At 33.8% G+C, this 27,207-nt stretch overlaps 1 protein-coding gene across 1 annotated transcript; it reads left to right on the top strand.

The window, feature by feature from the left end:
- The first annotated feature begins 9,433 nt into the window (after positions 1-9,433).
- On the top strand, positions 9,434-12,756 carry LOC132034625 (protein neprosin-like). The gene is made up of 5 exons (XM_059425010.1): positions 9,434-9,595; positions 9,884-10,078; positions 10,769-10,822; positions 12,133-12,273; positions 12,391-12,756. The coding sequence occupies exons 1-5, from the start codon at positions 9,434-9,436 to the stop codon at positions 12,754-12,756; spliced, it is 918 nt and encodes a 305-aa protein (XP_059280993.1).
- The last annotated feature ends 14,451 nt before the right edge of the window (positions 12,757-27,207 follow it).

The raw sequence follows: 27,207 nt of genomic DNA, 5'->3' as shown, positions 1-27,207 counted from the left end.
ACTGCTTAGCCAACCTAGGAGTTTGATTTTTGGACTCTGAAGATAGTGAAGTTGTTGTCCAGAACAGGGCTTATTCCTCGTTAGTAGCCGAGGTGAAGGCGAACATTGTAATGATCGCTTACTTTTATGTACCGAAAGAGGTATTCACAAAGATGATGTCTTTTGAGCAAAGGGGAGATAATGGTACTTGAAAGGGTACCAAGACAAATTATGTGTCCTAGAAATAGATGGACTTAGTGAGGGATGATCATGTTAAAAGCTCATAATTCCAAGTATTCTATCCACCCAAGTTCCACAAGGATGTATAATGATCTTAAGGAGATTTATTGGTGGAACGACATGAAAAAAAAAGTCGAAGACTTTGTGGCCGAGTATTCGAATTGTCAACAAGTGAAAGCCAAGCATTAGAGGCCTAGTAGGTTGGCTCAGAACGTAGACATTCCCGTTTGAAAATGGTAGATGATAAACATGGATTTCATAATAGGCTTACCTCGCTCATTTCGAAAGCATGATTCGATTTGGTGATCAGAGATCGACTTGCCAAGTCGCCCGCCTTACAGGCGAAGACTACAGATTCAACAGAAGATTATGGCAAGTTATATATTCATGAAATCATCCGATTGCATGGGACTCCTTTGTCCATCATTTCAGATCGTGGTGCTCAGTTTACCGTGAACTTTTGAAAATCCTTTCAGAAAGGATTGGGCACAAGGGTGAATCTCAAAGACAACTTTTCATCCTTAGACAGATAGCCAGGTAGAGCATACTATTTAGGCTCTTGAGGACATGTTGAGAGCATGTGTACTAGATTTCAAAGGTAATTGGGATGACCGTTTGCCTTTCATTGAGTTTCCGTTTTTATAACAATCTGCTACCACCTAGTATCCGTACGGCAATCGTTTTTCGAGGCCTCGTATGGGTGGAGACGTAGGTTGCCAATTGGTTGGTTCGAGGCTGGTGGCTAGTTGTAGCGTACTCGTTTATCAAAGCATGAGAAAAATCAAGTTAATTCAAGAGCGGTTGAAAATGGCACAAAGTCACCAAAAGTCCTATTCGGACGTATGGCGTAGAGACTTAGAATTTCAAGTTGATGATTGGGTGTTTCTGAAAGTTTCGCCTATGAAAGGCTTTATGAGATTTGGAAAGAAAGGGAAGCTTAGTCCCCGCTATATTGGGCCATATAGAATCCTGCGAAGGATCGGACAAATGGCTTATGAATTAGAATTGCCAAAAGAGTTAGCTGCTGTACGCCAGTATTGTCATGTGTCTATGTCAAGAAATTCACGGGAGACCCATCTCTCTGTAGTTCCTTATTGAGATTCGCGTAGTTTAAAGATAACCTTTCTTATGAAGAGATCCCAAAGGCTATTCTTGGATCATCAAAGCCGCAAGTCGAGAAATAAAGAGATTGCTTCAAAGAAAGTACTATAGAGAAATCGAAAAGTTGGAAGAGGCTATACGGGAGGCCGACGAGGACATGAAGTCCGTATATCCCTATCTCTTTGAAGAGCAAGCAGTAAAATATCAAGGTAACTAACCTTTTTCATTCACATCCTTATAGTATAATCTCTAAGTGTTTTCAAGATTCACCCGCATTTAATCACCGCATTTAGTCGGGGCCCGCAGGCGTTCGCCCGCAATCATGTAATCATTCCGCCCGCAAAGTATGTGTTCACGCGCTTAGTGATCACGTGCCCCGCCCTAATCGGGCCCATGTAATCGAGTTGGCAGTAAACTCTGCCAAGCTTTCGTAAGGTCTCAGAATTAGTCGCGATTATAGCCAAGACCTTCATTCAAGGAGGAGCGATCCCAAGGGGGAGATAATGTTACACCCCGTATCTTAGAACTGATGTTAGACTTATATTGTTAGAGTTTTAGTGGAAAAACTGAAGGTTTGAATGCCGAAAATGGTTGATGAAGCCTAGTTCGGGAAATCATAACCCCTTGATTAGTTGGAAATTTGGGAAAGTACCCTAATGAAAGTTGTAGTACGTAAAAATACCTTTCCAACCATATAAGGAACAGGCCTATCGGAGATCGGAGCAAGGAGATATGATCGTCTCAAGATGGCTAATAGTAAGGCGCTTAAGATTCGATAGAATCGGCTAAGTTTTCGATATGTCTGCCTTCCAGACCAATTTCATAAAAATCTATTGAGAATTTGAGAAAACTTTAAAAATATGAAATCTGTAGCCCTTTGAAATAGCTGTCCAATGGTATATAAGGAACAGGCCTATCGGAGATCGGAGCAGGTAGATATGATCGTCTCAAGATGGCTAATAGTAAGGTGCTTAAGATTCGATAGAATCGGCTAAGTTTTCTATATGTCTGCCTTCCAGCCCAATTTCACGAAAACCTGTTGTGAATTTGAGAAAACTTTAAAAACATAAAATCTGTAGCCCTTTGAAATAACTTTCCAACGGTCTATTGTGGAGCTCAAACGGAGCTTTGTGCTAGGAGTTATGCCCATTTTACCAAATTCCATCAGAAATGGCCTAGGGTGCCGCCCCGGGCGCCGCGCCAAGCCAAAATCACATAAAAAATGTAATTTTCATCAGTTCCTATAATATAGGCCTAGTGCTCCATCCTAGGCGACGCACCAGACCAAATTATGCCTAAAACGACTTTTTCCGGAATTTTATATGTACCCAACTCCGAAAAACTTTTCTCACTTCATTCTAAACTGTCTTTTTAGAGAGAAAATACTATAGGGCAGCCACAAAGCATCCAAAATTATCGATTGTATCTTCGTCTTGGACAAAAGAACCCTAGAATCCGAATTCAACAGGATTGAACTTCAAAAAGATTAAAGTTGAAGGGATTGACGAACATTATGATACGCTCAAAAGCAGGAAGTTAAGGTATGTGAGGCTAACTCTCTACGTTTAGGAATGTTAATGATTCTCCCTCTGCCATGTTCATTTACGACGCTACCAATTGCCTCAGAAATATAGTTAAGCTTAGTCCCTTGAATAGTTGCAGAACTTCTATTCTCTAGTTTCATAATTCATTCATGACTTTCATTCCGAATGTCAGAGCTCACACAGAATCAATATAGACTTGTATTTGATACCCATGAGTCTTAGTCTAGAATACTCGCATGTTTATAAATAGTTAAAGCTTCAGTTCTCATAATCATTTCACGAATACATGTCTGAGTGAATCATTGCCCAGTATGTTAATGTTGTATATCTTAGCATGATTCTCAGTTCTTTTATGTAAATTGTCTTATGATTAACACCTGTGTTATTGGCCCTAAGGACACAGTTATGTATACGTATACTTGGGCCTGAGGCCGCAGCTTGTGCACATATATATTGGGCCTGAGGCTGCAGATTATTTACTCAGATAAACAGTGGTTCCTCATTCGTAATATGGAGTATTCATAAATTTACTTTCTATTTCAGTTCAGCGCATTTGGCCGTATTTGCGCTCTTTCTTTCAATTGTTTTACATACCAAAGGCAATTCAAATGTACTAACGTCCCCTTTATTGTCTTCGGGTCCGCATTTTATGATGATGCATATTGTGTTTTCAAGAAGACGGATTCGCTTGCTAGGATTTATAGTATCACCGATTGGTGAGCCCCAATCTTTCGGGCATTATCATTACTTTTTGCGCTTTCGCATTTACGTACAATGTGTTTTCGATTTACAGAGGCCTCATAGACTATAGTTGCATGTACGTAGTTTTAGTAGACTTTTGTGTTAGTGTTGGCTATGTATTTATACCTCGTACTCATTCGCATTTCCGCTCTTTTATGTTTATTCGCTTGAACATTTATTAGATTAGCATGTGTTGAGTTTATTTTCGCATTCAAGCATGTTTTAATATCACATGTTGAGTCAGCCAGCCAGTTGGTTCGCTCGGTCACATACAGTTAGGCACCGAATGTCGTGTTACGCCCAGGCCATGATTCGAGGCTTGACATACAGATTTTTTGAACCATATTTATTGTTATGCATTTTTAAGTACTTTCCCGTCTTTATCCTCATATTTCTACATTTTTTCTACTATGAGATTTCAATAATTTTTTTTCCTATTTAGTATTTTTCATATAGAAATAATAATGTATTTAATACAAAATTGTAATTTTTAATTCGTCAAAGTTTAAATAAAAATTTTAATTCTTATTGTTACTCTCCTTTTAATTTTCTCCCTTCTGATAATAACAGTTCTAATTATTAATTTCATATAAGGAGTAACATTATATGAACATTCTTTGTCATATAATTATATGGTAATATTGGATCTCCAAATATACTAATTTCTTAGTATTAGTATATATAGTTATAATTATTAAAGAATGTCAATTAATAAAATCTATTCAAAATTAACACAAATAAAATCCTACAAATAGATTCCTAATATTTAGCCTAATCAAACTGTCTACAAATCTACAACTCAATCACAACCAATTATTTTTAAAGAAAATTCTTAATTCCTGAAATTTAGCCTAATAGCTACAATTCAAATATGATTAATCATTTCCTAAAAGGTCTCATTCGTTTGCCATTCAAAAATAGATGAGAGATTGCAACATATATAATTCATTAGCTTTAAAGTAAAAAGTTAAACATTTATTTTCAGTTAAAAAATTAATGTATCAATTATGGAATCTCATAAAATCATCAATATTATATTGCCATATATATCTATAATCACTCCCTTTTAGTTTGTATTTCTCCAATCAAATCCACCAAAATAGGTAAGCACATATTAGATTTAATGAATGCCAATTAATTTATTTTTAAAATTAATACAAATAGAATTTATTGCCAAGTGGATTGTTCATATTACGTCATTTAGCTTAATATCAAGCTAGATTATCCTCCTTTTAATATAATATAGATTCATATTATGCCTCTTGGCTTAATATCAAACTAGACTACCCTCCTTTTAATATATAATATAGATTCATATTATGCCACTTACTTAATATCAAGCTAGACTACTTTCCTTTTAATATAATATAGATATAGATAAGATTTCTGAGTTAGATACTATTTTAGTACTATCTTTGGTAATATATTATGAGAAATTAACTTTTATGGTTTAATAATTCCGGTTAAAAATAAGTTTTACAGGTAAGAAGATTTGGATGGTGACATGAATTCAAGTATAAATTAAATAAATATAAAAAATAATAATAAATATCTTCACATCATAAATAGAACATTAATATTGACTATACATTAAACTCTGCCACTACAACAAATATTAGAAAAAAAATTCAATAATCCAAACACTCAAATTGCACAAAAGCAAATTGTATTTGCTCTCGGCTAAATTGAAGTGATCTAGTATGATTGTTTATGCAGATTTACACACCTGTTGCAATAAAATTATTTTATATTATGGTGAATGATGACGCAACGTGCTATTAATCAAAATTATTTATTTCATAGATGTCAGTCAATGCTTACCGGTAATGAGATCAATGACCGGAAAAGAAAAACCAAACTAGAAAATTATCAAAACAGAATTACAGCATATTCATCATCCAAAGTAGAAATATAAATTATCCACCAATTAAGTCACCCCTCAGTTTATAATTATCTATGTGATAATAATGAATAAGAAGCAGAAGAAAGAAAAAATAAAAGGTGAAACAATAAACTATGCAAATCTAAAAAAACTGTTATTAAGAAGATTAGAAGTCCCATCATTAAACAATCAATGAATTCTAGCAGTACCATTTCCAGCTCTGTAAGGACCTCGTCAATGTGCATGAGTTCTTCGAATTTGAATAACTTCTTGATCATATCCTCGTAATTCGGTAATTTTTTGGGCAAACCTTAATATTGTACTGATGAAATGATGTAGGTGTTTAAACAATATTTTGAGTAAAAATTGAACAAAAAGAGTACTTGATGTTGAAGATAAGGAAGAAAGAAAAAAAGAAAAAAAAAGAAGTGCAAGTTAGTTGTCAACATAAATTTCACTTGAATCATTTTTTACACTGAAAGTTGAAGTTTCTCAAGCAAAAGATCAATCTAAACACAATAGTTGCAACACAACTGCCAGCAAAAGGGAACTACTACAAAGCCTATCAAACTGGATACAAATTATAGCTGCTAAGCCATCTGGTAAGTTTTGCCTATCTTCCTGCTTGTGTGAATCTCTTCTATAATGAGCTTCACTATATATTGGACACTGGACACTAAGTTGTTTTTGTTGGAGTACCCTCATGTTTCTCTCCTTTAATATAGATGGTTAACAGCTGCTGCCAACAATTTTTATAAACTTAAGCCTGAGGAGATTTGCCCTTTGCATTTGGTTCAGCCCGTGGTAGCTCATTATCTCAGTTGCTAGGATTCCTTCTAATGCCCAACCAAAAGAGTTTGCCCCAGACTTGAGCTAAAACGTGACAGAGTTTGCCCGAACTATATTTATCACTACAAAAAAATATGAATTAGTAACGGACAACTCTCTCTAAATAAAGTATACCATACCTGCACCAAGGAGACCGTTTAAAAGCCTGTAAATTAAGAAACAACTACGAATAAAAACATTAGAGAAGACAAATTGCTAATTTACCATTAAAAATAAATTCGATTTTCCCGAAAGGATGACAATTTCGAAAGAATTCGAATATTACCTTTATGTCGACGATCCGAAGGAATCAATTATTCTTTATCGAGCATAATGTTAACATAATTTGTAGATATCATAATTGCTGAGTACTACGCAATCGAGCTTTATTTAAACTTTAAAAGATACCAGCGACAAGTAATGAAAGAGATAATTATACTAAGAATGTAATTAATCAATTTTAATTTACCTTCCTCGTGTCGCAACACCTCCAAAAGCCTGTTGTGTTTCGTGGTATTTGTCATGCATGTCCATCACATTATGTTATTGAAGTTGGCTACTATATTCTATTTAGTTGCTCTTGGCTGGAAAACCTCCAGGTAAGGCTTGAAAACCAAAAGTTTCATAACTGAAAATTGAAGTTCCATTCCATATTAACAAATCCATTTCCTTAACTTAGATTTTATACTCTAATCTATATGCACTAACTCACGAAATCATAAGACGAATACAACCTTAATTTAGTAACCAAAAGTATATAAAATGAGAAGAGTCTATTACAACGTGGATGCCCTAATTTCTCTTGTTTATTTGATAATCCACATCACCAATTCTACATAAACATGTGACATCATCCCTACTTGCTAGAGCAATGCTCAACATTAATTTGATTCTACATATGAAAATTAAAAGCATGTTAAATTATTATGAAGAATCACTGATATTAGTATGTAGACATTTTATATTTAATAAAGAGATATACAATTATAAGATCAGAAAGGAAAAAGATCGAAGAATAAGCATAAACTATAAAGTTAACCCTTAAAAAGAGTTATATATGCGCTAGAAAACATGTTGGGGTGACTCAAGTAACCTCGATAGGAATTTGAATTAGGCCAATCTAACATCGTTTGACGGACGCTTATCTCTAGAACTTCGGCAATCGTTGAAAACTCAACATTGTTCTTTATTTCGAGTCCACCATAATCAACCAATAAGTTCTCCGAGCTAATGTACCTATAGACACGATACAAGAAAAATAATCCAAGACAATGCATGAAAACACAAATCCTTCTGCAAATTAAAAGAATTTTCACTAATTACTTGAGAAAGCTCTGTAACTATTGACGACTTCACAAATATGAGGTGTACTTGGTTTTTTTTTTTTTTTTTGTGATCATTCGCAGGTCAAGGGCGTGGACCGTCGAAAACCAAACAGGATGATTAATGAATATATGCAATATCATAAAAAAAAATCCATTCAAAATACCCATTTCAGGAATTAATTTAATCCCCAATTCATTCCAACAAATAAAGAAGAAGGGGAGAAATATTAACTTTGAGTGGTGTGACCGGTAAGAGACCCATCTGCTTAAGAGTTACAAACCGTTGCAATTGTTGGGGGGAGACGAAACATGAAAAGAGTGAAATACATAAGAACTCGTCTTCTCCCCAAATTTTCAGCTACTCATTCAAAACCAAGATTCAGAGCATAAATTTGAAATTGCAGAAGATCATTGCTACCCACTCCCTTAACACCCGTTCTCTTTGCTTCGTGGCGAGGGATAAACCTTAACCGTACTCTGATTCTTCTTCTTCGTATGAAAATTTGAACTGATTTGTTTGAGAAATTTTGAGAGGCTGTCTTTCCAAGGAAAAAAAGTGCTAAAGCAAGCGCAAGGAAGAAGAGGAGAGGCGAAGAAGTGATAAACAACAAACAGAAGATTTACCTGGGAACCAAGAAGAGGAGGTTGAAGGGAAGTAACGTTTGATGAAAAGAAAAAGGGGGCCTAACGTTTCGCTATAGATTTCTAGCAATGGTTCGTTTCTTTTTTATTTAATTATTATTGAATTTCAAAAGGCTAAAATCTACAAAATAGATAAATGCAAATACTGAATTTTTAGAGTGCCACGTAGGCGAGCCTATGTCATGCAATTATATAAATATATAGATATATAGATTTTGATGAATTAGAAGATAAGCATTAGGAGATTATCTTAATCTTGCTAAAAATCAAATAAAAGTAAATGCTTTTACATCTTCCCCGTTTGGAAAGAAAAATTATTCATTTATAATTAGAAGATAAGCCAATAAATTGCTCTAACTCTATTTAATTATTCTTTAGAAAACACTTATGAGTTAGATACTATATTTTACTATGTTTGGTAACATATTATGTGAAATTAATCTTTATGCCTTAAAAGTTCCAGTGTCAAAGATGGAGTTTTACAGGGAAGAAGAATAATTTAGAAATTATCCTAATTAATTAGAAGCCAAGCTCTTGCACTCTATAAATAAGAGCATAACAATTGTAGCTTAGTTGAAAAGCATATAGAAGCGATTCTTCTCTCTTGGCAACATCAGGTATGTGATAAGGTATTTGTTTAATATTAATTTCTAATTGAATCTTGCATTTGATTATAGAAATATATGAGGAACATTAAGGGTTCAATTAGATACATAAAATTGAAGTATTGGTTTCAAATGTTAGATTGAAAATAAAAATATATTTTTTGAGTGTATTTGTATTGCATTTTATTTTTACTCGCATTATATAAATTAAATTCATAATACCATGATGGATAAAAACTCAATCCTCAATTTTCACGCTATAGTTTGTTTTAAGAAAAAGGATGACGATTATTATCTCTTTTAGAGGACGGAGTCATACGAGGGAGAGAGTGAAATATCTAATGGTATATTATTTAAATAAGTAGAATCAAATTTCACCTCATTTTTTCCAATAGTCAAAATATCTTTTATGTTTTGATACATGGACACATATTTTCATACCCTGATTTTCGGCTGGACCACTATCTTATTTTAATTTTATCCGATTCAAAGAATGAAAGTTTAATGAGAAGCTTTCATGTTGAGTTTTTTTCCTTGATTTAGGTAATGATGATGCAAAAACAATCAATATGTTACATTTTTCTTGCAATATTTCTTCTATTGAGCCACAGTGAGGTTCAGGGAAGTTTAAAATTATCCCACTTGGAAGACTTAGAGCTGGAGGAGCACTTAAAGCTTTTAAACAAACCTGCAGTCAAAACAATCAAGGTACTTTTTTCTTTTGCCATGCCTGAGTCGCAGTGCCAGTGTAACTCTATTTAGAAATTAACTGTTATGTTTTTAAAATGTGTCTGTCTAAACTGTATAAATCAGACAGATTATTATGGATATATTAAGGATTGCGTGATTTCTACAAAGAACTCCAGATTCAATTCATCCATTATCAAGTAGTCACATTTCACCCAAAGGCTTGTCTCCACATCATTCACTTGACTCCAAATTGCAATTACTTATATATTATTCTTATATTAATTACTTTTAGATTTTCATTCACAGATGAAACTGACATTGTCTCTTATTAAAGAAGATCATGACAATTCAATAAAAAGTTGGCCTTCAGAAATGAGATTAAAGAAAGAAAGTTGTCCAGGTGGAACAGTTCCCATCAGAAGAACTACTAAAGATGACCTTATTAGACAAAAACTTATGCCACCTGCAGAGGATTTCTCTTTCAGCACTTCATATTCACATGTAAGTAAAAGAATATTCCCACTAGTACAACAAAATTACATTCTTTACTCCATCAGTTATCTTGTGGTATAATTTTTACCTATGCAGGAAATAATTTCAGCAATAAAGTAAATTTTCCTTCCAAAGGGTACAAGGTAGCTTTCTATGAATTAGTTTCATTTCGTGATTCATTTATACTTATCTTTTGGTTTTGCTTATTTAGGAAATACCATGATACAAAAAAAAATTATAATCTTTACTAAGTGCATTAAAAGAAAATATTGATTTGACAATTCCGTAGTCTTAATGTTGCATTACTTAGTGCGCTAAGTTTTTTTAAGCATAGATCAAGTAAAGAGGAAAGTAACTAATTCAAGATTGAAATAGATATTAGTTTTGTTCTTTGATTTCATTCTTTCTATTTTTTTAGCTTGCAATTGTCGAAACTGAAAATAATCCAAGCAACAAGTTCGGGAGCTGAATGATAATCACGATTATAACCTCAATGCGAAAGGTCAACAACATAGTGCGCTTGCTAAAATTCAAAAGGGCCATATATACAAGTTGGATGGAGAGTAAGTGTCATGACCTTCCTGATAGTTCATTAATCTCGGTCCTCATTAATTACATGCTTCATGCATGCAAGCATGTTTTTCGGTGTCACTACAGATCTCTTTTGTTATGTGATAGTGTTTTACCTTCTCATTGTAGGTGGATCCTACACTTTATGGAGATAATAGAAGTAGGCTTTATACACATTTTAAAGTAAGTCATTTATATTTGGAAACGCTAATGAGTATGGTACACAAGTAAGCGAGAAATATTTACTGTAAACGTAACGCATAGCTTTTCCTATTTTACAAAACATAACGATATATTACAAAACATGACTCGATTTCTCATATATTTTTCGTTTTTTTATTTTTTTCCGTAAAATATATATATTTTTTATAAAAAAAATATTTTTTTTGTAACATTTTTATTTTTAAAAAAAATAATTTTTTATATATATTTTTTTTAAATATTAATTTTTTTTTTTTTGCTCAATGGCTTTACTCATATTTCGTGTATGAAAGTTGTATGAAATGTGTATGTGTGAGCAAAATTTTTAATATAATTTTCATATACAAAATTTTGAGCGAAAAAAACTTTAAGCCTTCGACATTTGTATTTAAAATCTCTGCTTTTACAATGTTGTTGTAGTTGTATTAATTTTCTCGTAAACCTAATATGAAATTTATATACAAACAATGTGAATGAAATTCTAAGTCTTGAGGGAAGATATACACATTTCATAAATTATCCATGCATAAAATTTTAAGCATACGTTTAAGCTTGATCAAGACATACACATTTCATACGTCTTTCATACATAAAATTTGATTTAACTTTTGCCTTGAGCAAGATTTTTATACATTTCACAATAAAATTTGAGCCGATTATTTTAAGTCTGAATGTTGTATCAAAGTTATATACAATGTTGTTGTAGTTGTATTAATTTTGCGTAAATCTAATACTTAACTTATACACAAAAATGTGAGCGAAATTTAAGACATGAGCAAGATACAAATTTCATATTGTTTTCATACACACAATTTCAGCGGATTTTTTAAGCCTTGAACGATATACATTTCATACATTTTTCATACACTAAATTTTGAGCAAACTTTTAAGTCTTGAGCGAGATATACATTTCATACAACTTTCTGTACATGTTTTTGAGCAGTAAAAAAAAAATTAATTTTTTTTAAAAAATAAAAATAAATTTAAAAAAATATTTTTTTAAAAAAAATAAAAAATATTTTTTTAAAAATGATTTTTAAAAATAAAAAATAATTTAAAATAATTTTTTTTTTTTAAATATAAAGCATGCTTTGTATAGGATTTGTAATGCTATTAGAACATAAAACTATCGTCACGTTTTAAATATTTCTCCTTAAGATGAGATATATTGCCAGCACCTGGCATTTTCTCACATATTATCTCAATTTATGATAAGCAATCCTTTTGCATATGTGGTATAGCTTAATATCAATTCTCAGTCTTAATAACAAATATATGCATTTTTCAAATAGGCGGGGAATACTCATTGTTTCAATACACAATGTCCTGGCTTTGTGATTGTAAACTCAGAAATACCTTTAGATTATGTATATTCTCATGTCACACAACGTGGAGGTGACATTGCGTGGGAAGATTCTATGTACATAACACGGGTAAGCTTTAGACCTTTTTCACTTCTTTATAATTATTCAATAATACCTAGTAAATTTCCGAGGCATAAGAAGACAATAGGACTAACATGTGTTTTCTTACTCTTTTCTGACAAACAGGACCTCTTTAACGGAAACTGGTGGCTTTTGCTCACACTAAATCAAACAACTATTGGTTTTTGGCCTAATCGTATTTTTACAGAATTGAATGATTTTGCATCAATCGTACAATGGGGAGGAGTGACATATAGTCCTCCAAACATACTTGAACCTCCAATGGGCTCTAGTTTTTTTCCATCAGGAGACCTCAAATGTGATGCGTATTGCAGAAAAATTAAGACAATAAATGACATTGGTCAAGCAACAAACGCAGGTGCTGTAACAGTGTACATGAGCAATCCCGACTTATACAAGGCTCTTCATATACCTAATCATGGATCTTACTTTGAACATGTGGTTGTTTACGGAGGCCCCGGCGAAAGCTAGAACAAAGGTCAAGTCTTGTTAGTGCTACCTTATGTCCTTATTTATATAGAATTGAGATGCATTCTCTTCACAATTGAGAGATAATGCAAAAACAATTATATAGAAAGTATCTTTTAATACTGTTACGGAAAATGATGCAATTGTCCTTCTCTTTAATTTGATATTCGATCATGATTTCTTTATTTTTATGAGTCTCTGCATAATTTTTTTCTTTCATTCGTCTCTTCTCTAAGTTCGATAAAGCACAGTATCGAAATACACAAATTTAAAAGTAGGGTCGTGTGATTTATTCCGTTCGATATTTTCAAATTTCTGTATCTGAATTTAACGGTGAATTTGTAAAAGACAACAATCAATCAAAAAAGCTCTGGCCGCGAATCTCTAGAATTGCGAATCAAATTCTGGCTCTGCTCGGTCGTATACTCTTCACAAAAGAAATAGAAGAAGCATTCAAAACTATTAAGGTAAGAAATTCTCCATGTAAGCCGATGTACGAACAACTACATCATCCTTGGCAACTTTAAGGTTCAGCTAAAAATACTAGAATTATAACTACAAGGAATTAAACCATCATTAATCAAGAAGGAGTTAACTAAACCCAAGAGAACTCAAATTCAATTGAACTCGCAAGGTCAAAGAGTCCGCAACAAGCATAAAAACCTCTTGCCAACTCGCAAAACTCAGCAACCTCAGAATTTAGTAACAATCCAGTGCATCAAAATCTGAAATCAGCCAGTACGACAAAAATTGAGTAACCTCAAAATGAAACACCAAATATTGGTGCTAGTAACTGAAAGTTTAAGATGCCAGGATACATTATGCTTTTTTATATTTCCAATTAAAGACCGGAGTGTGACAGCCGAAAGTACCAGGCAACTGCTACTAGAAATCAAGAACGTAGTGAATCTTTTTGTTACGACTGGCCATATCTAAAGACAATCTAAAGGGTGTCATACAATTAAGCTAAGTCAAAAAAATATTTTAATAGAAACAAAACACGGAATACATAGAGTTGAACATAGTAAAATAAGAAATTGAAAGATTTCGTTGAAAGACATACCAAGTTCAAGTTTTATAAGATCATCAAAATCTTCTTCAACTTCCGGAAGAGGCTCACTTCGATACCAATATTGAAGACAAACAAGAGCTTGTACTAATTCTCAGAAATAATGAACTCCTAAATGAATCAAGAATAATGTCACTACTGCAGCAAATGCACATTCTCGATGCCACACTAGAAATCAGAATCAAGCAACACATCACAAGCCATCTGAGAAAGAACTTTATATCTAGGAGCATTAGCTTTCCACCATGACAAGATCTAAGGATCACCACCATCATCATCATCATCATTATCATCGGGCTCTTGTTCTTCACTAAGATACTTTTCCAACTCTGACCTACCACCCGAACTTGTAGTATCTTGTTTTTTCCTCTTCATTTCAATTCTATTTCACTTTTTGTTGATTTTGTGCTAGTGTTAGAGCTCGATGTACGAGATATCTCACCCGATGAATTAAAGCCATGAGAAGATGTGATACCTTTCAAACATAGATTTGGCGTAAGTCACCACTTCATCTTTTATTTTATTCCCCCTTTCCTCTCCATACATATCCTCAAGCGCGGCACCAACATACTCTAAGGTTGTTAATGTGATCTAAGATGTATACAATAAAAATGTCTATTCATATTTTTCTGTGAGCACCTAATACTTGACAAACTTTTCTTTCATCTTTCTTCCATTTTTGCCAAAGCAAGATCGTCATCTTCCATACATTCTTTTAAATGATTATAAAGCCTAACTATGTCTTCAAAGCCAACATTGTAGTTTCGACATAGTATGCTGTTATACCTTGTCTTTGGAAGATGAAAGATGCTAATGACTTCACCATAGTAATGGAGACAAAGACGCATCATGAAGTTTTGGAAGGCATTGCCATGGAAGTAATGAATAATGAAGTAGCGATGAATTACGTATTTCAGAAGTCATAACGGGGAATGGACAATCGTGGAACACAAGTGATTACTAATTATCAAGTATGATTAGTGAGCAATATCATGCAGGGGAGTTGTGGAAGACTTTATGACCAAGCAAATCAACGAAAATAAGCTTTGTCGGTGTACTGTTAAGTCGCGCACTAAGGACATAATTGGGTCAACTTTATGGCATATCTCAGGTAGCAGGAGATTTAAGGTGTTTCAAAGCCTAAATGAAGTTCATTAATTTGGTTTCCAATCCCACAACCGCCGTCGATGACACATCTAATGAGAAATTGATGGACGGTATAAATTCAAATGATAGCAGCAAACAACGCCGCTAATGTTGCCACCGACTTACCCACTTATAAAAGGGTTAAAATCCTCTTTTTTTGTCATAAAAATCTCTCAAATATTCCAGTAGCAAAATCAACAGTTTACAAGAGAGCAAATATACATCACAAAAGTGACATTTGTAATTTATGACTTATATTAATCTAGGTCCAAGTAACGTATGGTTGTGGGATATAGTATTGTTCAAGGGCTTTAATTGGCTTCGATTCAAAGTAAATATTGAACATATCGCTGCTCTAGAAAAGAATAAGGTATGAATCTTCCTACATCATTACTTCTAAGCATTTAATGAGATAAAAAATATTACATACGATAATAAGTTGGATAGTCAAGAAACTTGGAAAATATCTAGATATTTTATTGGTTTGGTCGGTGTTGATAATGCTATTGCGATGTCGTATTTGCTGTTGTTGGTTATTGGATCGATTTCGTGCTAGCATATAAATTGTGGGAGATGTCATTCAATTTCTCAAGCAGTATTCTAAATGGATTTAAATTAAGGGGTTTAAGATGAAGTATGACGATGAAATTAACAATAGTAATAATGGTTGTATATGTAGATTACGAAGCGTTAATGATTTTAAGTGAATTGCAAGACATGGCAGTTTTGTAAGCTGCTATCTTCTGTGATGCGGCGCTTACCTTTTCTAAAGCGATGATTCCTTTCTTCAAATTTAAAGCTTCCAAATGTCCCATGATCCCTTTATGTGAATCCATAAATGTTTTCCAAGAATATTCTATTACTCAAAAGCTAGAAATTCATGATTCATAGAGTTTATGTATCCAAAGGCATGACTTCTTTCTTGATAAATCCATAAATATTTTCCAAAAATGTCCCTATTTTCCGAGTCAAAGATTTATGATTTTATAAGCTTATGACAACAACAACTTGACATGTTTTTACAATATGAATGACGATGTTAAAGATGAAAATGTTTCTACATGATTATGATGTATGCATAGATTTAATTCAAATTCCAAAGCTTATACGTTAATGCTATTATGAGATTATTGAGATTTATTTGCTGATTTATCAGATTTTATTCATTGTTGTTGATCTCTAATCTTATATAATCTGTTCCTTCAAGGCGAGATATATTACTGATGATAATTCCATAATGAAAATCTGAGGTTACCGACCTTAATACAATTCGAAGTAGTTATAGCTTTTATTTGGCTCTCAAGCATGCTTTATACATATATATATATATACATACATACATACACACACACACACACACACACACACACACACACACACACACACACACATATATATATATATATTACTCTGTTCGCGCTTATATCTAATAAGTACTACATCTATATATCAGGCAAATTAATCGATCAATGCGAGATATATACCGAGTCCCGAAAAATGTGTATGTTACATCACAAGCTCCCAAACGCACACGCAAAGATAATGCCATTTACGCAATATGTGATTTTTAGTTCGTATATCGTACCCACTGGGACTTATGATTAACTATTTAATAAATTACACTAATTCTATTTATCTAAACGAGAAATAAAATCCAAATTTATACTTATAAACTAACTAAAATAAAATAAACAAATAATGAACTTCAACAAGAAAAGAGCGGATTTTTATGGTGAGAAGAGTTAGGATCTAGGGCTATGACCACTAACAATCCGATTGAGTCTTCAAATACGTTCTACCTATGGGTTGCTGGATTGACGGGTTAATTGTAACTTTGTGATATTCTCTTGAACTCCTCACAAGCTTTGTAGATATTACTATAACGCCATATCTCTATGAGTAGAGCGTGAAGTAACAAGAACACATTTATTTCTCCGTATTCAACTAAGTAGGGCTAAAGGGTATATCTCTATCCTCGATGTGGCTTGATTAAATCGAACAAACTCTATTTATTCTTATTACGTACGTGAATTCCCTTTCTCAAAGTCCAATTCCCGCACTACGATAGTGTTCAATTAGTGATCAAGTAATTAAACAATTAAGCACAAGAATAAATAAGCAACCCAAAAATATGGAAATTTAATAGATAGAAAACGATAATCGAACGTCAACTTTCATGTTTGTGTCAAAACCCTAGAACTAAAGAGTTTAATTCACATAGACATGAGGAAAAGAAACAAATCCTTGTCAAAAATGTCAAAATAAAGCATTACAGAGAAGAGAAGGTAAAACCCCAGTAAGCAAGCTACAAATGATAAGTTCTCTCTACATGTAAATAAGAACTGGTAAGGTTTGGCTATCCAAAGTTATGTAAAAATATCTATAGAATATATATTTATAAGTATCAAAAAGATGCTTTAGCTTTTAAAACTCAAATCCAACTCGGACTGGGAAATAAACTTCAGAGAACTGTTGTGTGCGCATCTCGTCCGCGTTGCGTGCAGATCGCACGTTGCTGCTTTCCAGGTACGTTTTGTCTTTTTCCTTTGCTTTCAAATTCCTTAATTCATTTACTTCATCCAAGATGGTCATCATTATGTACTCCCTGATGCATATGCCACATAGACACTTCTCCTTTTCACATCATTCCACGTGCATTTTTGTTGCATGTTTTATTTTCACTTTTTTCCATTTTACAAAGATCCAGCACGTTAAATTCCATTTTTTGCTCTGGGTCTCTTCTTCACATTAAAAATATAATATTAGCACAAACCACAATAATTAATACTCAAAAGACAATTAAAAGTACTAGAATGGAGGGCAACAATGAATAAATATACGCAATTTTTGTAAGATCACATACCGAGTCCTGAAAAGGCCGGGTACGTTATGATGATGATATTATATAGATGTATGTAAGAAAAAGTTTTTTTTTTAAAGTGAAGATGCATGACATCCGCCTATGAGGCATCCAAATGTACAAGCTATCTCTCTTATTCCATGCTACCTTCCATATCTATATTGTTATTCATATCTTACATACTCGCATTTTTCGTACTAACGTCACCTTGTGGACGCTCGCGCTCATGCCCGCAGTAGGCGGGAGACGGATGGAACCGTAGGTGTTCTGTCGTGATTCTCGGGAAAATCTCCACCGCTGAGCTTTCCTATTTGGTATCATTCTTCGGTATTGTCAGATTCATTTGTATTCTATGTAGAGCTCGTAGACGTGTGTGTACGATTAGATGTTTTATAGCTCACGGCTCATATTGTTGTATAATATATTAGTGGCTTTGTCGGCCTTAATTGAGCTCGTGATACTTTACTATTAGCCTTGCCGGCTTTATGATATGTGTTATGTTGTGGCGACCTTGTCGATGCCATATGAACATATGTGTGAATGATCGGATATTTCTATGTTCGAGTCTTTTCGCAAATGCTTGAAGATGTTCTTTGAGTTATGGTTTATAATGTTCAAAGTGACGGATAAGTCAAGTGGTTCCTAGCCTACGGGTCGAACTGTCATGCTACTCCGTAGGATGCTTATTGAGGGTAGACACAAAATCTTTACGCTTAGATCAGAAAACCTTTTTTAAGAAATATTACCATGTTTTTCTCCGCATTTTGCCAATCATCACTTACAAGTACACCTACAACACTTCCATCTTCACAAACATTAGTAGCAAGCTAAGTTGACAATCCACTATCATCAAGATCATACCTATCAAATACAGTCTCAAATGTTGTGCGATCAACGACATCGAAGGTAGAATTCCACCCTGGATTGGAACATCCCAAACATACGACTTTCCTTAGCATTCGATTTTTTGAGTTCACAACATTTAAATTTTTCTAAGCCTTACAGGGAGATAGCCTCAACATGCTTAACATTTGCCTAACACGTTTGATGGATGCACCAATTTCTTTCATGCCTTCCTGCACACAAGATTGAGAATGTGAGCTATACATCTCATGTGCACATGGTTACCACATTTCTATTAAGATCCCAATTAATCAATTGTTTGTTAACTCTTTCACTACGATATCGTTTGAAGAAGATTATCTACTGTTATAGTGAAGATGTTCTCCAATTTCCAATCAAGCAAACATCTACTGTGAGCAGATCATTTTCATCACCACTTATGACTAGTGACAGCACAAAGTTTAAAATTCCTTTATGAAGACCCACTCACTATCAATAAAGTGCACCGTAAAAACACATATAATTTATTCTGTAAAAAAGTCCATAAAATCTGTGGGTTAGGCAAACTCTTGGTGAGTGTTTCTTTAAAATACTTTAGCAAATTTGTCTCTCTTCACCAAAAATTGTATAACAATCCCTAGTCAATGTCCTATGGAGGGAACCAAGTAGAGGTTTGAGTTTTCATAAACTTCTAAAAAACCTTCCTTTTCAACAAAGCTAAAGGAAGCTCGTCAAGAATTAGCATCTCAATTAAACTCCTCCTAGATACCTCTTGATCAAATTTCCAAAATGCCCCATCACCTTTTCCAGTTTCTACTGGAAAGTTTAAATATGTTTGGCCGGACTTGGAAGAAGCAACCTTATTTGGATTTCTAGGATAGAATTTTCAAAATGATTGTTCAGCCCAGTTGTTCCATTTTTAGTTGGAGCTTTTAAAAAACTTTTTACCAATACTTGCACTCTGCTTTTTTAGTTCCATCTTCCGGGAACTTGTCAAAATGCTACCAAGCAAGAGATCTTGGTTCCAGAGGTTTCCTCTTCATTGAAAGTTGATTACCTTCCGGTATTGAATTGAGAGACTCTGTAATAGGTGCTTTGTCACATGTAGCCACACCGTTTGCGTCATCTTCCATCTGTGCAATATTTTTAAGAGAAAAGTCAGTATGTGGACTTGAATTAGCATAAATACTCAAGGAAAGATAAATTTACAACTATCAACAGGATATAAAAACTTGGATAAATCTTACATGGTAGTCGAAGATTTATGGCCGAAATTGTAGTTATAACTTTTGATAAGAAGTGTAGATCGGCCAAATATAAGAGATCATGAAAATTAAAATCACAACACGTCTAGCTTTTACCAACGAAATCATAATCACAACTTTCAGTTCTTTTACACAACTGGTTTTGCAAAGATAAATCATTGAAACCTTGTACTATTTAACGTCTATCACTTTACGATGGACCCAATAGCTAGTTCTTTTCTTTTCTTGAATTCCTCCTGGCAGATTCTTTGCACGAAAGAAAAAGGTGAGCCTGCTATAACGTTTAAACATCTCTATTGCTGAAGTAGTAAAGTTTTTGCTGATAAATTACATTAAATTTTGTAACTGTTCACACTTTTATTGTACCCGTGTTCCATCTCTTAACTTATTGTCATCACTCTCAATTAGTGAATCAAGTGGGAAACAAGGAGAAGATCAAGAAAATAGAGAAGTTCATTAATAAGTTCACAACAGGGCAAGGAAGAAGAATTTAAAGCAATTAATTTAGTCCCCATGGGGCTATACCGCTTTAGCTTTAGGGTTCACAATACATACTTTATATACCTAGGGGTAAAATTATAAATATCATAATTCTTAACCTGCTAACGGTTTGCCCGATAAAATAAAATTGAAAGTAATTCCCCGCACCAATAAACGTTAAATTTAAATTTTAATCCGGTCACAATTAACTGTTTAATTGACGATTACCCAATACAAATAAGCCAATTTTCCTATTGAGCTATAGGCTAATGACATTTGATTTTAGGAAATGACCCTATGGACATGTAAGAAAAAAAGAAATACCCACAAAAACAATTAAACAACACGGTTTCTCACAAAATCCTCAACAAACTTAAGAGAAGATTAATATACTATAACCTCCAAATTACAATCATACCTTGGCTATAAAGAAGATTGGAATTGCTAATTGCTAAGGATTCTTGGTCGGACTTTTTGAGGGACTGAAGAGTGAAGGTTGTGCAAAAGATGGTGTTGCCTCCTTGAGTCTTTGCCTCTTTGGGACTAAGGACGGACTTAAGGTTTTTTTAGTCTTTGGGCTGACTAATATTATCTCTTGATAATGATATTTAATAGGCCTATTATTGCCATATAATTAGGATTTAGGTGGGCGTTTAAATAATTTGGTATTCGGGAAATATCGAATACCAAACGGTATTTATATCGCGTACCGAATCCGAACCTGAATCCCATAATTTCAAAATTTTACTCCCAAATATCGTACAAAATACCGAATTACCGAATCTCGAATTATCGAAATTTCGGGTTCGGTTCGGTAGTTCAGGTTTCGGGTATTTATGCCCAGCCCCAATTAAAAGCTCACGACCGGCACCAACCCTCGTATTGAAAAAACCACATAATCTGAAAATAATATCTAAGTACCACACAAAATCTTCTACCCGAAACAAATATAAGATGGGAAAATGACATAGTAATACTTGTTAAAATACTGTATTAAAAGACATAAGAATACTTTTTCTTATTTATAAAATATACCAACTTAATTACAAAACATATCTGATCTGAAAAAATTAAAAGCCCAACCTTTTTCGTAGATTATGGGTTGAAATTCCAATCCCTCTAAACCTAAAAATTCCTTTAGGCAATTGCAGGATTGCCCTTTGCTGGGGGTGGTCTTTAATTTTTGCCCCTCGAAATGGTGGTCTTTAACTTTTGCCGTTCAGGCAGAAATTATACATGGGCAAAATTTGCAAATTTCTACCTTAAGATCCAAACTCTGCCTGTAGATTTACAAAATTCTGCCTTAAGACAAAATCTGCATGGGCATAATTGCGATTTTTACGATATTTTTTTTACTGAGCTGGGGTTCGATTAGGCGAATGGCAAAACTTAAAGACCATCAATTTGAAGGGCAAAAATTAAAGACCACCCCAAATGATGGAAAATCCGCGCAAAAAAAAAAAAAAAAAACAAAAAAAAAGAATTCCTTCCGCTCCTCATTCTCCTCCGATGATTGAGAGCTTTAGAGAACCCTAACTTAAGTGAATCCAAGATTCCTAATGGTCTTCAATAACGATGAAGCTTTCTCTGATAGCGACTAAGATGACGGCTTCTATTAGTTTACTTTTTCAATTTTTTCTTTTTCCTGATCTTCTTCACCACCAAGACCTTAGTAAATGCCTGACCCATTCTCTGTCATTTTCTTCTATAAACCTGTCCGATTCAAAGTCCAATTCAACTAGCGCATAAGTTCTGCCCATGTGATATTAATTAAGTTCTGCCTTCGTTCTCCTCTCTTGGTTTTTAATAGTTTCGTTCTTAGCAGATTGGGTAATGAATTCTATGAATAATTGTAGAATCGTGAATTATGTAAAGCATAAAACTGTATGAATGATGGTAGAATCATGACTTATGTTTCATAAAATTATTTTTTTAAGTTTCCTATGTTCTTCTTGTTGTATTAAATTTGTATGAATATTGTATGAAAGTTGTATATAATCTAACTAAAAATTATAGATAAAAATATGAGCGAATTCTAATTCTTATGCGAGATATACATATTTCATACCTATTTTGAGCTAATTCTTATGCGAGATATACACATTTTATAAACAATTTTTGAGCTAAAATTTTAAGCCTTGAGCGAAATATTTCGTATATGTTTTGTAGAAATCTATTGGTATGTTTTGTAAACTGAAAAGTATCGTCATATTTTGTAAATATACCCTATTCTTATCTATATATAGGTTCTTCTCCCACAATCTGTGTACTACTCAAGAGCCTCTATGAATACGAAAGTACATCAAGTGACTGAAAGAGAAAACACAATAAAAGTATAACAACTATCACGATCCAAATTGGACACGTACGTCATGATACAACACCTGACGATCTACTACCTTTAAGGTGAACCTGCTAAGCTATCTCATGATGATAATGAAGAATAAAGAAAGAATAATTACAAATAATTGCCTCAATAGATAATAAGCGCAGAAATGTCAACATAGAGTAATATAATGTGCCCATACAATCCAAAATAGACTAAGTCAGGGAGCTACTAATTTGAATACAAATGTAACACCTCGTACTTTTAGGCTAAGGCTTGACCTATTGACTATGAGTATAGGAGGTTTGTTAAGAATGTTTTACGTCCTAAGGAGAGCTATAACACAAAGTTAGGTTGGAAGTTACGCATCGGGCTAAGTATTTCAAAAGACCTTGCATAAGGTCCAACTTTAAGTAAGCATACCTCCCATATTAAGTATTTTTTTTTTTTTTTTTGGCTAAATGACCATCGGATTAAAGGTCTTCGAGTCTAGTTCCCAAAGCAACAAACCGTTCATAAATTTGATATTTGTGCAAAGAGTTATGTCCATTTTACAGGACACAGTCTCGCTGTGCGCCCAAGCTTGAGGTGCGCAACAGTGCGCGGAAGGCAGTGTCACTGCCATTGCTGCATGCTCAGCTGCACGTACAATATGTCAAATTGCGCAATAGCACCCGAGAAAAGCGTTATGAAAATCCCTAGGTTGGACCTCACATCCCAATCACAAAAAATTTCTCTAGAGAGAAGCTCTCAAGAGCCCCACTTCCTCTAAGGTTCCTCCATCATCCAAGGTAAGATTTGTGTTAAGTAGTTGCTGGCCCACTGATTATGATTGATACATTGAAGTGTGACACCTACTTTTTGACCTCTAATAATTTTATTTAATTATCCGGAGTTACCGAATCTCATACACAGTAAAATATGTATATTTTATAAATCAAAATGATTTTACAAAATTATTTCGATAATATTTTGCCTTTTCATTTGGCAAAATAACTTTGAATATATATTGTAAGCCATTTTAAAATAATTTACATATTTTACTGTTAATGTTAAAATATTTGTCAAGAAAAATTAGAAGATAACTTGAAACAATTTTTCAATTAATTGCTTAAATTATCAAAGATAAATTGACAAGTATTTTACTCCATTTAATTTAGATAACGTTCGATTAATGAAATGAATAATCATTTTACCTCTCAAATTTTACAAATTGCATAATCACATTTTTGCTTTCATGATTGGTGATGTGCTTAATTGCGGTTATATTTGAAATTATTTGCTATGTGATAATTGGGGTTATGATTGAAATAGCCTATTACATGATTTAAGTCAATTAGGATATATTTCGCAAAATTAGTCACTTTATGCATATAGCCATGTTTTATAAAGGATTAATCGGTCAAATAATTTTAAATTTGGCTACGATTGAAATAGTGTGTGTATATATATATATATATATATATATTGTGTATACATATTTACAAAATGGGCCTCCTTCTCTACTCCTCTTAAAACGACCGAGCCCAGTCCATAATTGACTAGACTAGGCCCAAACCCCTATATCTGTTTATATATACACATAGGGCTGGCATAAATACCGAAAACCGAAAAACCGAACCGAATCGAACCGAAACTTCAACAAACCGAACCGAACTGAACTAGTTGGGTTCGGTGTTTGTGTCCACCTTCAAAAAATTGAAATCGAAATAAGCTTAAACGAAGTTTGATAAAACCGAGGCAGAAAAAGCGAACACACACCGAAATTTAATACATTACCCAAAAAAATTAAAATAGTCCGGAAAAAGCCTTAAGTTTAAAGCCAAAAAAACCCAATTATATGTAACAAGCCCTCTCTTTTGCATTTGTATCCCTAATTTTCTACTTGATTGAGAAAATCAAATATGTTAAGGAAAGACAACTAGGATGTGTCTTTAGGATTAATGTATGTCCTTTATGTGTTTTTTTAATTATTCTTACGGTATGTATATAACACCTAGTAATCCTATATCATGGTTATAGTTTTCTATTCTTGTATATCTGTTTGTTTGATTTTGATTTCAATTTATTAGTTTTATGTTTTGTTGCTTTTGAGAATATGAATTAGTGTCAAGGGAATCGCTTCTAATATCATATCAAAAAAACCGAATTGACAAAAGCGAAACCGAACCGAACTTTAAAAAATTGAAACCGAAAAAATCGAACCGAACTAGTTTGGTTCGGTGTTCGGTGTCCACCTTCAAAAAATCGAACCCGAAATAGCCAAACCGAAGTTTGATAAAACCGAAGGCCCACCCTATATACACATAGCCAACTACCCACTTTCGTTTTTGCCCTTTTAGGCAAAAGGGCTAGAAACCTTAGTAGCTGCCACAGAGAGAACGCTCTCTCCTCGTCACGTTATGGCCTGAAACGGAAAATTTTCAGGCAAGGTCGCTTTTTCTCAGTCAATGCTCGACTATTTCGGGTAAGACATTAATTTCTCTTATCCTCTCTCCTCCACGTCAGCGCGGTTCAACCAGAGGTGAAGGTAAATCCCTTATCTCTCTCTCTCTCTCTCTTTTATTTTTCTCACGCACAAACAAGGACGAAACTTAATGGGGTTTGTCCTCTTATTCTAGATTTTCATTGGCGCATAACGATTCATAGGGATTCAAGAATCCCTCCAATTTCGTTTGTCCCACTTCAATTTTTGACAAGAATTTTGTGGTTCTGAGGTTCTATATAAAGAACCCCAACCTTTCACAAAACCCACACATGAGTCTAAATATTCGCAGCAAAAAGACTCAATATACCTAGGGGTCTAGCGATTTCTGTTGGAACCTTTAACTTATTGAGTTTTTCTAGTTTTAAATTTTAATTCTTTCATTTGTGGCTGAGTGTCGAGGTGTGAAGAGCAACAAGATTGTTACACCCCGTAGTTTCGTACGTTGAAATTTATAAGTATTGATGGTTGTTTTAAGTACGGTTACTAGAGTTACCTTCAAGGATATATGAGATTATATGCGCCAACCTTATGGTTACGAGGGTTTAAGTTCATATAATAAGCTATGGGAGACTCCGGGACCAAGCAAATCGAAGAAAATAAATTTGTCGAAAATTTGGAAAAAGTTGGCATAATTTTGAATCAAATTTGGAGGGGTATAGCTCTAGGTATATTAGGAGTTTTAAGATGTTTTAAAATCCTAGAATGAAGTTTGTTGAGTCTAGTTTCCAATGCAACAAACCGCTCATTGATACGACGTCGGAGTAGAGAATTATGGACGTTATAAGTTAGGCTGGCAGAGCGGGGCGCGCTGCTACAGTGCTACAGTGTCGACCGACTCTAACCCAATCTAACCCACTATATAAAGGCTAAAACCCCTCATTTTCAGTCCAAAACACTCCAAATATTTCCCAAATTTTCTGAAAAATTCTCTCAACTTCCGCCCACTAAATTTTAACGCAAATTAAGTGACATCTCCGGATTTAGGTCCAGATAACGTATAGTTGTGATTATAATATCGTATTGCGGTGAATCTTGGCTTGGAATCAAGGTGATGACTTAAGATATTGCGGTTCTAGTGAGTGAAAGGTATGAATCTTCCCTTATTTATGTTGATTTAAACTTATTTACGGAGGAAAGGTTATTAAATGATCATATAATGAATTTGTGGGTGGAGGAATTGGATAGAACATTGTGGGAGACGTTTTATGGAATATATTGGTATTGATAATATTGTAGTTGATGTTGGTATTGTTGTTGGTTGCTGGATTATGATTTCGGGCTAGACATATAAACAGGGGAGATGTTGCTACTCGAATTTCGACTAAAGGGATTTTATTTAAATGCTTGAGACAAGTGGGTGACGAGCGCTAATGATAGTATGAATGGTTTATGTGTATATTTACGGGCTTGGAAGAATAAACGTTAAGTGACCAAGGAAACCAAAAGGTATGTTAAGGCTAAATCCTTTCTTTCTAAAGGCATGATTCTTTTGTTATAAACCTTTGTGCCATATCCATAATATCCTTGCTTCCAGTGCTGAAGTCTATGAATCTCGTGATCCCTTCGATATTATTGAGCTTATTCATGATTTTGAGACTATTCTTTGTGATTGATCTCCTTCTAATAATACTTGTTGTTTCGAGGTGAGATATCGCGATAATGATTATTTCTAATGCTATCTAAGTTCATGGTTCTCGATACTCTCATGACATTATTGATTTCATCTTACGATGGTTGATCCTTCAAGGAATGATATAGTGATAATGATAACGCTAACTATGATGTTGATTTCATTTATGATTTTTTTTTTATTTTTTATTTTTATGTTTATTTATCTATGTATGTGGCATTTCACTCCCAGCGATCAATTGGGTATTACAACGAGTCTAGAAAGGACCGGGTAGGGATGACAACGAGTCACAGAAAGGGCGGGTACGGATGACACCGGAATCCGACGGACCGGAGTACGGATGACAG

The sequence above is a fragment of the Lycium ferocissimum genome, chromosome 10 (genome assembly GCF_029784015.1).
Source record: "Lycium ferocissimum isolate CSIRO_LF1 chromosome 10, AGI_CSIRO_Lferr_CH_V1, whole genome shotgun sequence".
Classification (NCBI taxonomy): Eukaryota; Viridiplantae; Streptophyta; class Magnoliopsida; order Solanales; family Solanaceae; genus Lycium; species Lycium ferocissimum.
Note: the sequence above shows the minus strand (reverse complement) of the source record. Positions and strands in the feature narration are given on the sequence as shown.

Bases quoted from the DNA above. Each gene is read 5' to 3' on its own strand.
- LOC132034625 (XM_059425010.1), top strand. From the start codon at position 9,434: ATGATGATGCAAAAACAATCAATATGTTACATTTTTCTTGCAATATTT. The intron at 9,596-9,883 runs GTACTTTTTTCT...TTTCATTCACAG, and splicing joins CTGCAGTCAAAACAATCAAG to ATGAAACTGACATTGTCTCT. The intron at 10,823-12,132 runs GTAAGTCATTTA...TTTTTCAAATAG, and splicing joins GGCTTTATACACATTTTAAA to GCGGGGAATACTCATTGTTT.